This window comes from Elgaria multicarinata, chromosome 3 (genome assembly GCF_023053635.1).
Source record: "Elgaria multicarinata webbii isolate HBS135686 ecotype San Diego chromosome 3, rElgMul1.1.pri, whole genome shotgun sequence".
Classification (NCBI taxonomy): domain Eukaryota; kingdom Metazoa; phylum Chordata; class Lepidosauria; order Squamata; family Anguidae; genus Elgaria; species Elgaria multicarinata.
This window is the reverse complement of record NC_086173.1, coordinates 162069332-162085695: the sequence shown is the minus strand read 5'-3', so window position 1 is coordinate 162085695 and position 16364 is coordinate 162069332. Positions and strand designations below refer to the sequence as shown.

At 44.6% G+C, this 16364-nt stretch overlaps 1 protein-coding gene across 1 annotated transcript; it reads right to left on the bottom strand.

The window, feature by feature from the left end:
* Positions 1 to 11358: 11358 nt before the first annotated feature.
* LOC134395711 (zinc finger protein 501-like) lies at positions 11359 to 15551 on the bottom strand. Its single transcript, XM_063121873.1, has 3 exons — positions 15266 to 15551; positions 11556 to 12702; positions 11359 to 11470 (listed from the first exon to the last, which is right to left on the bottom strand). Exons 1-3 carry the CDS (start codon positions 15549 to 15551, stop codon positions 11359 to 11361), a joined length of 1545 nt encoding a protein of 514 aa, XP_062977943.1.
* Positions 15552 to 16364: the final 813 nt, after the last annotated feature.

Sequence of the window (16364 nt, the reverse complement as noted above, 5' to 3'; positions counted from 1 at the left end):
TTTCCATTTGTAGCTGGCCAAACAAGTTCTCTGGAGCCAGTGTCTGCTCATCTGCCAGATGGGTAAAGCAAAATCTTTGTTTCCTGAGTCAATCAATCTTTCACAGCACAAAATGAGAATACACAAATTAAAGAAAATTCCAAAGCCTTAGGATTTAGATACAATATTGTTCTGGGGCCATTAGTGTGGATGGAGAATTTTGCCCTTTCTGGAGGCCCCAGAAAGAGACATTTGCCTCCACCCACCCACCCACTATGCTGATCAGGGCCTTAAAGATCCTCTTAATCTTGCATGAAGACGGCCTTTAAGGCAGCAAAACATGATTTCTAGGTGTGCCAGGAGGATTGCACACTTTCTGGAGGCCCTGGAAAGCAGGCATTGCCTTTCGCTCACACATTAACCAGGTTTTTGAAGCCCTGATTGGAGCAGGGGAGCATAAATGTGATGTTAAGAACATCAGAAGAGCCCTCCTGGATCAGACCGAGGGTCGATCTAGTCCAGCACTCTGTTTACACAGAGTGGACAACCAGACATTGGAAATGGGCCCAAATGACAGGACATTATACAACAGCACCCTCCCATCCATGTTCCCCAGCAACTGGTTGGGGACATAGTAGACTTTTCCATCGACTCTAGTGGTGGCCACCACCACTGCACTATAGCCAGTATGGCATAGTGCCAAAAATGTTGGACTAGGAGTCCAGAGATCCTACTGGTTGACTTTGGGCCAGTCACAGACTATCAGCCCAACCCACCTAACAGGGTTGTTGTTCTGAGGATAAAATGGAGAAGGATTATGTATGCCCCCTTGGGTTCCTTGGAGGGAAAAAGGCACGATATAAATGCAAAAATAATATGAGATCTTCCGAGTCTTGGGTAAATTGCATTTCTCCCCCTCTCCCACCTATGGGGAGCTTCAAGGACCATTTAATAAAGCCTTTAAGGGCTCCATTGGTGCAGCGGGAGGGAAAGAAAAAGGCAGTTTTACCAAGGCTGGATTAATTGCATATTTTCTCCCTCCACTCTGGCCCAGACAGCTTTGCCTACGGGGCAGTATTATTATTATTATTATTATTATTATTATTATTATTATTATTTATTTATTTATTTATATAGCACCATCAGTGTACATGGTGCTGTACAGAGTAAAACAGTAAATAGCAAGACCCTGCCGCATAGGCTTACAATCTAATAAAATCATAGTAAAACAATAAGGAGGGGAAGAGAATGCAAACAGGTACAGGGTAGGGTAAGCAGGCACAGGGTAGGGTAAAACTAACAGTAGAAAGTAACAGTAGAAGTCTATAAATGTAATAATAATAATAATAATAATAATAATAATAATAATAATAATAATAAAATAATAGCATATTTTTCCCCATCTGTGAATGGTCGCTGCTATTAAGGCAACTGGGGTGGGGTGGGGAGGTGAAAGTTCAAGGTCAGGGCAGACTGGCACCCGACTGCTCTCGGAAGGCTCCAGAGCACTCAGGCAGGGGTCAGTCCCAGTACTGGATGCATCTGCCTGGGCCCATGAAGGCCCATGGTTTGTAGCTCTATCCAAAGGTTAGAGCTGAACTGAACAAACCCTGAACAAACTGAACAACTGAACAAAACCTGGTTTGTGCTCTCAATCCTGGCTTGTTTGTTTCCCTCTTCATTTGCCCATTTCGTCCCTGTGTCCCAAATGCTCCTGCAAGACCGTAGTCCTGGCATGCAGAGTGGCTGGGGATTTTGTTCGTTTTTATGACTCTTGCCCACCACTTTGTAGCCTTGCAAAATAGTCCATGAAGAACTCCTCAATGGTCTGTGTTCTCATCACTAATTCTTTCATCTAAACCAGTGGTCCAGAACTGGTCCCGCTCCAAGACCTACCTTGGAATCCCAACCTGCAACATGGAACCCATTTTCAGAATATCCTCCATGCCCAACATGGTGGCAATGCCTTTGCTATGACCCATCTGGACTGACCTCATAACCCACTTTTGGGTCACGACCCACCAGTTGAAGACCACTCATCTAAAGTACTTTTCTCTTCACATGGAGTTCCTGTTGACTACTCGTTCCTGGAAACCAACTCCTAGGGAATGAGCAGCATACTCTGACTCCCTGTGATGGTTCATCCAGGATCGCTGAAGGATGACCTACTCTAGGAGACCTCATTGCAGCTATTTCACGCCACCGTTCACACTCAACTGAGGCAGTTGTGCTTCCAACAGAATTCTAGATGTGCTACCCTATATTTCTTTCCATCTTCTCTTATCATCGACTATTTACTGGAGAATTAAGAGAACCCCAACAGCAGAGATAAAGCTGGTAGTATTATATTAGGTCATATTATATTATGTCTGGAGACAATTTTGGGTGATGTACTATGTATTTGAAAAAGTCAGTAGAAGTCAAATAAGGCAACGTTACCTAACAGCTCTTGGGGATTAATCCTCTGAGAATGATGTTGCAGCTCCACACGGGATAACTTCTTCTTCCTCCTGCGAATAGCTTTGACTCTGGGTTGACTGTGGCCTTCCGCTTCCTCTGTTGGGTGGATTTCCTGCCGACTTTCTGCTCTTTCCAAACTGGCTGAGGCAGCTTCCAGTCCCCCACATGGGGAAAGGTTCTCTCGTACTCCCGACACCGATGACTCTCGTGGCCCCTCCTGTCCTTGTTCTTCTGCCTTATTTTCCTCCCCATCGTCTCTGTTCATCGACTCTTCGTCAGCTGAAGAAACAAGAGAATCCCAAGGAACTGATACCCTGGACTAGAGACATGTGGGAGATGAAAAACAGGGAAGGGAGTAATTAACTAGGGTGACCATATGGAGAAGAGGACAGGGCTCCTTTAAAAAATTTTTTTTTATTGTTTCCAAATACCAATGAATGCAGGACGCTACAGAGCAAAATATAATACATATAGGCAGACACAGACACACACACACACACACACACACACACAGAGAGAAACCAAACAAAGCAAAGCAAAAAACACACACAGAAAAAAACCACAAAAACAAAACGTTCTTCCAGTATTCTCCTCAGCAAAAGCATGTGACAATATTGTGTTTTTTCTTACTCTATCACTATCAAATCCAAATCTCTAATTTCTCTCTTAATATTTTCTACATTATTGGTTGACTCCATATGGATTTCATGTCCATTTGTAGGGTCATTACATGAAAAGGAGGACAGGGCTCCTGTATCTTTAACAGATGTATAAAAAAGGGAATTTCAGCAGGTGTCATTTGAATGCATGCAGCTCCTGGTGAAATTCCCTCATCATCACAACAGTTAAAGCTGCAGGAGCCCTGCCTAGTATGACCAGACACAAAAGAGGGAAGGGCTACTGCAGCTTTCACTATTGTGTTGAAGAGGGAATTGCAGCAGGTACTGCAGGCATACAAATGACACCTGCTGAATTTCCCTTTTCTATATGACTGTTAAAGATATGGTCACCCGAAATTAACTCAAGAAGGATATTTTCTCTTCAGAGACCTTATGAGAATGGAGTTCTGTGGAGAAAAGTGCTCCTGCCATCGACCTGGGGTCACTGAGAGGGGCAAGTATCTATGTGAGATTACTGAAAATCCTTAGACAAACACAGAACAGAAAAATCTCACTTAATGCGAACAACCTTTAAAAAAGCAAGAATTCCAGAGACTGCCCTGATGGGTCACCCTCAGCTTGCATGTGCTGGCCTAGATGCTGGCACCAGGCCTACTTCCCACTGTCCTGACCCCCTGCTCCTCCTGGTGTGATTCAGGGACGATGGGGTTGCAGAGACCTGGATTTCATCCCCAGATGAACCCCTGGTCAAAAGCTTTTTAAATAGTCTGAAGGCTAGAGCAGGTATTGAAGTGCACTGATATTTTACTGTATTTATTTATGTATTTATTTATTTGTTTATTAAATTTATATACCACCCCATAGCCAAAGCTCTCTGGGCGGTTTAAAAAAGTTAAAAACATTGAACCTTAAAAAGTATATAAAATTTAATAACATCAAAAATATAAAACCAACAGTATAAAACAGTATCCATTTTAGACAACAACAATTCTGGGGTCTATTAAAAAAAAAACAAACTTAGCATATGTAGTTAAATGCTGTTAAATGCTTGGGAGAAGAGAAAGGACTTGACCTGTTGCCGAAAAGATAAACAATGTTGGCACCAGGCGAGCCTCATCTGGAAGACCATTCTATAATTGGGGGGCCACCACTGAAAAGGCCCTCTCCCTTGCTGCCATCCTCCAAGCTTCCCTTGGAGTAGGCACTCACAGGAGGACCTTAGATGTTGAGCGCAGTGTATGGGTAGGTTCATGATAACTGTTGGGGTGCAATACACATTCCACATCCCACTTCCATAGTGTTATTTCCGGCTTTTTATTCTACATTCATAATGATTCGACACAAGCCGTAGATCAGATAGCAACCCTATGCACTTTTAGACAGAAAAAAAGTCCTCCCAGCATTCCTCAGCCAGCCATGCACAGGATTGAACCCTTAACGATTAATCAATTAAAGGTTGCATTCCCTAGTATAAAATCCAGCAAGTCTTTTCTTTTCTCTTCTCAGGAGACAGGATAAAGCTAAACTTTAGAGCCAAGCCAGATGTTCCCTAAGATGACTACCTGACCTCCCTGTGAGCACTCCCAGCCCCAATTCAATTAGAGATGTGTTCTTTATTTTTATCAGAACTGTCCTCTCAATGTTGGGGGGGGGGATGAAATTTTGGTAAAATAATAATAATAATAATAATAATAATAATAATAATAATAATAATAATAATTTATTACATTTTTATACCGCCCAATAGCCAAAGCTCTCTGGGCGGTTCACAAAAATTAATAATAAGTGAGGGGAAAGCTTAAATCCTACCCCCTCCTGAACGTCCATGTTTCTAACCCAACTTAGGGCTGCGTGGGCTTACACAGATGTAAGTAAAATACTTAGGAAATGGTTTCATTTTGTTTTTAAAGAACCTGGAGAAAGGAACACCCCTAACACGTCTGCAAACATGGGCCACTGGGCCAGATTTATACCAAGCAGGACACAACACTTTGAAAACAGTTGGAAAACTGTATATGGAATGTTCCCTGGGCCCCAACAGTTCCCACTACTATTATAAACTGTTTTAAAGCAGTAGTGTAGATACTGCCATGGGGAAAAAATCAGCTCCTTTCACCTCTCATGCTGCCATGGGAGTGGTGACTCCTCCTGTAGTTCCTTGCCTTGCTGGTCATCTTCCTCCCTTCTAACCAGGGAGTTCCCTAACTCTGCTTTGTATTACTTAAGAGAGGCACAATCTTCCTTGAACTCACCAATATCTCCCCAAAAGCCAAGGAAGGTCTACAGCCAAGGACGGAGCCACAACCAGGAACAAAGCAGCAACCACCCCAGGTGAGGAAGAACATCTGCAACAGAGCAGCCAGTGAGTTAAATTCCAAATAAACAAACCTTGGTGGAGAGGCCCAACCCTGAAGTTCTCTTCTGGATATTCAGACTGTGTTGTTGGCTGAGTTCTTGCTGGAAACCAAGAGGGATTTATAGTTTTCCTCCTTCCTTCCAATCCTTACTTCTCACCTCAATGTCTTTGATCATTTAAATGGGGCCAGGTGTTGGTCATTTCTGCAGTGAAATGGAAGGGTCTACTCTACCTGGGACTAACTTTGGCTGCTATCCATAAGAACATAAGAAGCGCCCTGCTGGATCAGACCAAGGGTCCATCTAGTCCAGCACTCTGTTCACACAGTGGCCAAGCAGCCATCGACCTGGGATGAAGAAGCAAGACATGGTGCAACAGCACCCTCCCGCCCATGTTCCCCAGCAACAGGTGCACAAAGGCTTATTGCCTTGAATACTGGAGATAGCACACAACCATCAGGGCTAGTAGCCGTTGATAGCCTTTGCCCCCAGGAATTTATCCAACCCGCTTTTGAAGCCATCCACATTGGTGGCCATTATGACATCTTGTGGTACTGAGTTCGATAATTTAGCTATGCACTGCCACCATCTTTGTGAGCAAAAGGAAGCCCTGGAGAGTGAACTAGAAATGAAGCCTGCGGGTGGGTCCAGGAACGCGCCTCCATTTTTAGGTTTTTTTTTTTTATGAACACAATTTCTTGCCGGCCATTTGACTTGCTTCAAAACAAACAAAGAGGGTGTCCAATGTCAATCCTGCACAGAGTAGACCCATTGACATGGATGAGACTTAAGTGAGTCGTGGTTAAATAAACGTTAATGCGGTTTCTCTATGTAGGGCTTAGATTGGATACTGGCCAAGGTGAAGGCCTTCTGTTGCTGCCATCTATATGTCCCGTGAACGACAGGTAGCCAGGCAGAGTGGATGAGGGGAGCCACAGTGGGCAGCAGGAAGCCTGCAGGGGTGTTGAGTGAAGCCTGAAAAATGGGGTTCAAAACCCACAAGGAGGGCATGGTGCAACAGCACCCTCCCACCCATATTCCCCAGCAACTGCTGCACACAGGCTTACTGGTACTGTAGGGTACACAGAGCCTTTAGGACTCGTAGCCATTGATAGCCTTCTCCTTCAGGATTTAATCCAACTCCCTTTTAAAGCCATCTCAATTGGTGGCCCAGTGAAAACCCAGTTTGATCTAGTTCTGGAGCCCAGAACTTGGCCTCTGGTCACAGATTTACTCTATTGAGTAAAATTTCAGAGAAATCAGGCTGACTGCCATCACTCCCTGTCTCCTCAGCCAGTTCAGAAGAAAATGTAACAGTAAGTAAGGAATCCGGGCAAGGCACCAGGACTTAGTCAAGCATGGAAGCCCTTCTTTTCACAAAACTTAAGAATTTATTAGTAGCAACCTAACCATCAGGGCTGTGCACGGACCCCCTGAACCGCTTCGTGGCCCCATCTGGAACTTCTGGACCGGGCCTGAACCGCTTTGGGTCAATCCACCCATCCCCCCCTCCACAGAGCGAGATCCGGAGTGGGGGGATCGAGATTTTGCTCCCCAGCCAGCGCAGCCCACACTACCCTCCTTGTCCAGCCAGCAGCCACAGTGCGCTCGCGGCTTGATTGATTCGGCTGCCCTGGCTGCTCCCGTTTGGGCCAACAGTGAGTGCAGCCCTAGTTTCCAGTGTCGCACGTGCGTGGCTGTATCTGCACCCCCATTTTGTCAAGTGGCTGCACTCCACCCATGCTCTCAGGTGGTCTTCCCTTGTTTTCATCCAATGTGATGAAATATGGGCAGTTTTTTGTGAACCGCCCAGAGAGCTCCGGCTATTGGGTGGTATAGAAATGTAATAAATAAATAAATAAAAAATTAAAAAAATGTGGGTTTGGCCTTAGTCGGAATGCTCAGTCTTGCGCCCACGCAGCACAAGAGGCCCTGGAGGAGGGGAGAAGAGACGGATTTTATTTGGTGTTTTTGCCTTCTCATTCTTCTAATCTCCTTTTTTTCCCTTTTCACTTTGTCAGCTGTGATTAGGAAAGGCTAAAAGAAACCATACGTATGTTTTCATAATCTGAACTGAAAGACAACTCTAAAGGCTACATTTTGTGATGATGATGATGATGATGATGCTGTGTATATAAAATATAGATATATCAGTTTGAAGGGATTGCCATCTCTTTGCAACTGTTCTGGCTGTGCCCATTCATCCTTTGCCCAACCGTTCTGTTAACTACTTCTCGCCTCCATCTTGCACAGCCTGCGGACATGGGGGATAAATCCTAAAACACAAACCAAAAAAAAGGCCCTTTCTTCTGAGACTTTTGGGACGATGCAAAGTGCAGCTGTGGTTGAGCTAACTGCGGCTGCCAAGAATTCAGGTTCATGGCAAACATTCCTCTTTTGCTTTCAATAAAGCCTGGTTTGGTTCATCGTACTGAAAGGGCAAAAGCAATAAGATCCACTGGAAAATATTCCTGGGCACAGTGGGAGGAAGAGTCTTAAAACCTGTACAACAACTGAAAATAAATATGAAATCCTGATACATTGAATGTCTCATTGTTCTTCATTTCAGTGATTTTAACATTAACATATTATGTACAACAGGTTTGTCTTAGTTGTGAAGTGTAGAATTAGACTTGTGACCAAGGCCACACCCCCTTGGGGGCCGATCATGTCAAGATGGTTCCAGCTCGGGGGCTGGGCACGTCTCCTTGAGGGTGGCCGTATTGTCCTCCTTTTTGGTTCCCAAAATATCATCAGCCTAGCCATCACCTCATCTTGATAGTGAATTCCATTGTTTAACTCTGCGCTGTGTAAAGAAGTCCTTCCTTCGATCTGTGCTGAATCTCCCATGAATCAGCTTCATCAGATGATCCCTTTGGGTTCTAGTATTATGAGAGGGGGAGAAAAATGTTTGCCTATCCGCATTCTCCACTCCTTTGTTGTATAAACCACCACCTGACCATGGATACTCTATTCCCAAATCACAACTAATGGGCCCTGATAGACCTCTCCAACTCCTCCATTAATTTGTCTCATTCTCCATTGTAAGCGAGCACATCCTGCACTTGTACACCACCCATGTGCCCCTGGTTCCCAGCCACTCCAAGTTTTTGTTTTTGATGAACACAATTTCTTGCTGGCTGCATAACCAGACCCATGGAAATCATGACTTACTTGAGTCTCATTCATTTCCATGGGTCTGCTCGAGAGAGGGCCTCCTGCTGCTGCCATCTTCTTGTCCCCTGAGCAATGGGGAGTCAGACAGAGCAGGTGTGGGGAGCTACAATGGGCAGCAGTAAGCCTGCAGGTGGGTCCAGGTGGAAAAGGCTATCAATGGTCACTAGTCCTGATGGCTACATGTTACTTCCAGTGTCAGGGTCAGCATGCCTAGATACACCAGTTGCTGAGGAACATGGGTGGGTGGGTACTGTTGCACCATGTCCTACTTTGTGGGTCAACAGCTGTTCAGCTACTGTGTGAAATGAGTGCTGGACTAGATAGAACTTTGGTCTGATCCAGCATGACAGTTCTGATATTGTTATGACTGACGTACCCTCGTGTAAGCCCTAATATGACTGCAATTCCATTGCTTCAAAGAAATAACAACACTCTTAAAATAATAAGCTGTCGTGTGTACCTTTTAAAAGAACACATCACATTTTTGTTAGCTCAAAACGCTTAACCACTGTGGCTTAATGTGTCATCTGAACAGAGTCAAAGTCTCGTTAGGTTAGTAAAATGCTTTTATCCCCCTATTGTTCCATTAGCCCATTGCTCATTCAGGGTGTGTGTGGAAAGAGCCAAAACGTGAGCAAAGACTTTATTTTGCTTGTTTCCCCATTCCATGCAGTGACCAGGGGGTTGCCAGTCCATGACATCACTCGTTCCAGGTAGGATGGGAGCTTCTTATAGAAGCTTAGCTTTAACACACGGACTATCCAGGCCAAGTGTCTCACAATGTGTGATGTGGCCAACTCACACTGCGGGAAACAGTAGTCTAAATTTTCAATCTGTGACCATTTTTGTTTAAAAGGAGCAACAAAGACTATAACAGATGAAATACAAACACAGTTTTATTACTAATCAAACAAATTAAAAGTTACATAAGCTGTCTAAAAAACAGCAACAGGTACTCTTCCAGGTTTCCCGTTCAACTCCAAAATGGAGAAAAAACAGAAGCCGTTCCAAAATTTCGCTTCTTCCTCTCTCCTCTGGGTGAGTTCAAAATCCCCCAATGTTTCCATTTAAACATCTCAGAATTTAAACTTCTCCATTTAAACTTCTCAGAATTCTCACCACCATCTCAGCATTCCTTGGTGTGGCTGCTGCCATGGAAACGCTGCCATGTCAAAACAAGATGGCTGGCATTTCTCCAGCTGGGAGCAGGGGGGGGGGAGTTATTTTCTCAAGTTTCTCCCAAAGCCAAATTTCATAAAATGATACAGTACTATTAATATACTAAAAACATTCAGATAAAACATGCAATTAATACCATCAATGAACCACATACATAGAATATTAAGCTGTAAAAATTATCCTCATAGAATGCCTAAAACAGCCAATGAGCCATTTAGCCTGAGGGAGAGAATCCTACATGCCGCCACCACTAAAAAGGCCCTGCTTCATGCAGATACCTTCCAGGATTTAAAGAAACAACACCCAAATCAAAATCCCAGCTGATCAACTTTTTATATTTGAAGGTTCTAACAGGAATGTGTCCTCTTTGATGAGAAAGAATGTGTTTGCAGAGACTGAAACTTACCACATTCCACATAAGGGATGTCTCTCCTGTGCACAATCTCAAGTTCACGGGTGGTTGATTCATCATCCAAACAACCCCTACTGTTTGATTGTTTAGGTGACTTTTCCTTTGTACTTGATTCCAAGATGTTCCGTGAAGTTTTCTGTACAAGTGAATATATATTTTTACGTGTTTATATGGAGACTTCCCTGTGTGCATTCTCTAAACTGCAGTAAGTTCCGAACTCTGAACGCATTTCTACACATTCATAAGGCATATCCTTCCATTAAATTTTCTTAAGAATATGGAAGTACAGTTAAGGTATTAAAAGCTTAATCTCACTAAAATGTTCTATTAATAAAGCACATGAAACGGATGTTGGGTGATCCATGTATCACATCCACTCAAAAGACCGTTACATGGAATTTCTTCCGAGATGCAAAGGACCTCCTGTTTATGAAAACCTTTGTTATGTACGGTAAGGTTTGCTATAAACTCAACCTTTTCTCACACCCTGAGCAATTCTAGAGAGTCTCCTGTTTATGAACGCTCTGACGGTTAATAAGTTGGGACTTGTGACGGAATGTTTTTGTGCACGAAGAGCATTGAAAACATTTTTCTCCAGTATGGATTTTTTGGTACATATTAAGGTTGTTGCTTTGACTGATGCCCTTTCCACAGTCTTTGCATTGAAAGGGTTTCTTGCCTGTGTGAATTTGTCAATGGGGGAGTCTACACACCGTAACGAAGGCGCCCCGAAGCCACTTGAGGGCGCCCCGAAAACGCTCGTGTAGTATGTACCTTAATCGTCCCCAGAAGAGGAGGAGGAGGAGGCGTGCTTTGGCGGCGCAGACTGCGGGCGTGCTGCTCCAGGCTCCGTTTCCCTTTAGCCAGCAGGACCTGCGAGAGCTCCCAGCAGCGGGGCTGGGTCATGGGAGGGAAGAGAGCAGACGGGCGAGGAAAGGGGAGGGCGCCTCCCACGCTCCCAGGACCGCTCAGGGGCCGCCTCCCCTTTCCTCGCCCTTCGGAACGCCGAAGCACGCCTCCTCCTCTGCCTCTTCTGGGGACGATTAAGGTACATAGTACATGAGCGTTTTCGGGGCGACCTCAAGTGGCTTCGGGGCGCCTTCGGAACGGTGTGTAGACTACCCAATGCATCTTAAAGGATGAGATCAGGCTGAAGGTCTTTCCACATTCTTTACACTAAAAATCTTTCGTCCCCGAGTGAGTTTTTTGATGTCTCTTAAGGGATGAGCTCTGAGTAAAGCCTTTCCCACACTCTTCACATTTAAAGGGTTTCTCCCCGGTATGGCACCTATGATGTTGTTTAAGGTGTGATTTATGGTTGAAGCTTTTTTTCGCATTGTTCACATTTATAGGGTTTCTCCCCTGTATGGCACCTGCGATGTTCTTTAAGGGTTGATCTTCGACTGAAACACTTTCCACATTGTTCACATTTATAGGGTTTCTCCCCTGTATGGCACATGCGATGTTGCTTAAGGGCTGATGTATGATTGAAACACTTTCCACATTGTTCACATTTATAGGGTCTCTCCCCTGTATGGCACAAGCGATGTTGCTTAAGGTTTGAACTTTGAATGAAACACTTTCCACATTGTTCACATTTATAGGGTTTCTCCCCTGTATGGCACCTGCGATGTTGCTTAAGGGCTGATTTTTGACTGAAACACTTTCCACATTGTTCACATTTATAGGGTTTTTCCCCTGTATGGTACATGCGATGTTGTATAAGGGTTGATCTTTGACTGAAACACTTTCCACATTGTTCACATTTATAGGGTTTCTCCCCTGTATGGCACCTGCGATGTTGCTTAAGGGTTGAACTTTCACTGAAACTCTTTCCACATTGTTCACATTTATAGGGTTTCTCCCCTGTGTGAATTCGTTTATGTCTGCTAAGGCTTGCATCTTGACTGAAGCTTTTTCCACATTCCTTACACATGTAGGGCTTCTCTCCTGTGTGAATTCGTTGATGTCTCGTAAGGCCTACTTTCTGACGGAAGCTTTTCCCACATTCTTTGCATTTAAAGCGTTTCTCGATTCTATGGTACACTTTGTGTACAATAAGGTCTAATCTTTGAGTGAACCTCTTTCCACATTCTGTACAATTATGCAGTTTCCCCCCGAAGTGAATTTGCTGATGTATTTTAAGGACTGAATTCCATCTGAAACTCTTTCCACACACCAAACATTTATGCGTCTTTCCCCGGGCATCAAGCCTTGGATGTTTCATCGATTTTTTGCTCAGAGGGTCACTTTTCACAGGCTCTGAGCTTTGACTGGGTTCCTTCCCCGTGTGGATTCTCAAATGAGCATCAAGGCACTTTCTGGGTCTTTTTGTTTTCTGCTTTCCTGGTTCAAGGGAGACCCCACTCACTGAGGGAACGGATTTATCCTTCCTTCCCTGCGTACTCTTTCGTGACTGCTTCCTTTTTTGAGGCTGATTGCAGACCTCCTCACTTCTAGTTCTTCTTGGTGGTGGGCCTCTATGTTGTCTTCCCTCATCCTCACTCTCCTGTACATCCTCTGATGGAATCAATAAGAGAAAACAAAATTGAAAAGCTGGGGGATCAATTATAGGGTAAATGCACCTCATTTTTTAAGTTATCTGTTGGCAGGAATGAGGTTTTTGTTTGTTTAGGTAAATTTACCCAAGCAAACACGAACAAAAAATCCTAACCAATTTCCTGAATTTCTGGGGAAAGCCCCCAACTCAGATTGAAAATAGAAGCCCAGCGGATGTGTGAAGGCCAGATTTCCCCACAACGGCCCACCCCATTCACCGTTAGCTTTTCTTTCAATGCTGCCTCCCAATCCGTTTCCATTTGAAGCTGGCCAAACAGGGTCCCTGGAGCCGGTGTCTGCTCATCTGCCAGACGGGTAAAGCAACATCTTTGTTTCCTGATTCAATCAATCTTTTACAGCACAGAATCAGAATCCACACATTAAAGTAAATTCCGAAGACTTCGGGTTTAGATACAACATTGTTCTGGGGCCATTAGAGTGGATGGGGAATTGCGCACTTTCTGGAAGCCCTGGGAAGCATGCATTGCCTTTCTCTGACACATTAACTGGGTCTTTGAGGCCCTGATTGGAGCAGGGGAGCATAAATGCGATTTCCCCAAGGATAAGAACATAAGAAGAGCCATGCTGGATCAGACCGAGGGTCCAACTGGTACAGCACTCTGTTTACCCAGTAGCCAACCAGCCATTGGCCAGGGACCAACAAGACAGGACATGGTAAAACAGCACCCTACCACCCATGTTCCCCAGCAACTGGTTGGGGACATAGCTGATTTTTCCCTCCACTCTAGTGGTGGCCACCACCACTACATTCCAGCCAGTGTGGTGTAGTGGATAAAGTGTTGGACTGGAAGTCCGGCAATACTACTGGGTGATTTTGGGCAAATCACAGATGCTCAGCCCAACCCACTTCGCAGGGTTATTGTTGAGAGGATAAAATAGAGGAGGATTAAGTATGGCGCCTTGGGTTCCTTGGAGGGAAAAAGGCACAATATAAATGCAAAAATAATATCAGATTTCCCCAGTCTTGGGGAAATTGCATTTCTCCCCCCTCCCCCACCAACGGGGAGCTTCAAGGACCATTTAATAAAGTCTTTAAGGGCTCCATTGGTGCAGCGGGAGGGAAAGAAAAAGGCAATTTTAGCAAGGCTGGATTAATTGCATATTTTCTCCCTCCATTCTGGACCAGAGAGCTTGGACTATGCGGCAGTATATAAATGCAATAAATACTACTACTACTACTACTATTAAAAATAATAATAATAGCATATTTACCCCCTCTCTGTGAATGGTGGCTGACATTAATGCAGCTGGGAGGGGGGAAGGGGAAAGGTCAAGGTCAGGGCAGACTGGCGCCTGACTGCTCTCGGAAGGTTCCAGAGCACTCAGGCAGGGGTCAGTCCCAGCACCGGATGCATCTGCCTGGGCCCATGAAGGCCCATGGTTTGTAGCCCTATCCAAGGGTTGTCTGGTAGACAACTAAACAAACCCTGGTTTGTGCTCTCAATCCTGGCTTGTTTGTTTCCCTCTTCATTTGCCCACTTCGTCCCTGTGTCCCAAATGCTCCTGCAAGACTGTAGTCCTGGCATGTAGAGTGGCTGGGGATTTTGTTTGTTTTTATGACTCTTGCCCACCACTTTGTAGCCTGGCAAAATAGTCCATGAAGATCTCCTCAACGTTGTGTGTTCTCATCACTAATTCTTTCATCTAAACCAGTGGTCCTGAACTGGTCCAGTTCCAAGACCCAACTTGGACTCCCAACCTGCAACATGGAACCAACTTTCACAATTTCCTCCATGCCCAACATGGCGGCAACAGCTTTGCTTTGACCCATCTGGACTGACCTCATAACCCACTTTTAGGCACGATCCACCAGTTGAAGACCACTCATCTAAACTACTTTTCTCCTCACATGGAGTTCCTGGCGACCGCTCGTTCCTGGAAACTAACTCCTACGGACTGAGCAGCTGTTCTTGATCCTCTCAGAGTGCAGGACACGGAATAACGGGCTCAAGTTAAAGGAAGCCAGATTCCAGCTGGACATCAGGAAAAACTACCTGACAGTTAGAACAGTACAACAATGGAATCAGTTACCTAGGGAGGTTGTGGGCTCTCCCACCCTAGAGGCCTTCAAGAGGCAGCTGGACAACCATCTGTCAGGAATGCTTTAGGGTGGATCCCTGCATTGAGCAGGGGGTTGGATTAGAAGGCCTTATAGGCCCCTTCCAACTCTGCTATTCTATGATCCTAGGGAATGAACAGCGTACTCTGACTCCCTGTGATGGTTCATCCGGGATCGCTGAAGGATGACCTACTCTAGGAGACCTCATTGCAGCTATTTCACTGTTATCGCCACTCACAAACAACTGAGGCAGTTGTGCTTCCAACATAGTGATCACTCTTATCATCAGCTATTTACAGGTGAAGAGAACCCCAGCAGCAGAAATAAAGCAGTTAGTATTATATTATATTATATTATATTATATTATATTATAGCTGGAGACAATTTTGGGTGCTGTACTATGTATTTGTAAAAGACAGTTGAAGTCAAATTAGGCAACTTTACCTAATAGCTCTTGGGGATTAATCCTCTGAGAATGATGTTGCAGCTCCACACGGGATGACATCTTCTTCCTCCTGCAAATAGCTTTGACTCTGGGTTGACTGTGGCCTTCCGCTTCCTCCCTTGGGTGGATTTCCTGCCGACCTTCTGCTCTTTCCAAGGTTGCTGAGGCAGCGTCCAGTCCCACACTTGGGGAAAGGTTCTCTCGTGCTCCTGACACCGATGACTCTCGTGGCCCCTCCTGTCCTTGTTCTTCTGCTTTCTTTTCCTCCCCATCATCTCTGTTCATCTACTCTTCGTCAGCTGGAAAAACAAGAGAATCCCAAGGAACTGATACCCTGGACTAGAGAAATGTGGGAGATGAAAAACAGGGGAGGGAGTCAATTAACTAGGGTGACCTTATGGAAAAGAGGTCAGGGCTCCTTTAAAAAAATCCTTTTTTATTTTTCCAAACACCAATAAATGAAAGACATTACAGAGCAAAATATAACACATATAGGTAGACAGACAGACAGACACACACACACATGCAGAAACCAAACAAAGCAAATCAAAAAAAGCAAACAGAAAAAACACACAAAAATAAAATGTTTTCCAATATTCTCCCCAGCTAAGTTATGTGACAATACTGTTTTTTTTCTTACTCTATCACTATCAAATCCAAATTGTTAATTACTCTTTTAACATTTTCTACATTACTGGTTGAACCCCATGTGGATTTCATTTCCATTTGTAGGGTGATCAAATGAAAAGGAGGACAGGGCTCCTGTATCTTCAGCACTTGTACAGAAAAGGGAATGTCAGCAGGTGTCATTTGTATATATGCAAAACTTGGTGAAATTCCCTCTTCCTCACAACTGTTACAGCTGCAGGAGCCCTGCCTAGTATGACCAGATCCTTTCTATTCTCAGGAGACAGGAGAAAGCTCCACTTTAGGGCCAAGCCAGATGTTCCCTATGGTGACACCCTGACCTCCCTGTAAGCACTGCCAGCCACAATTCAGTTAGAGATGTGTTCTTTATTTTTATAATAACCATCATCCCAATGGGGGGGGAATAAATAAGAAGTGAAGGGAAAGCTTAAATCCCAACCCCTCCTGAAC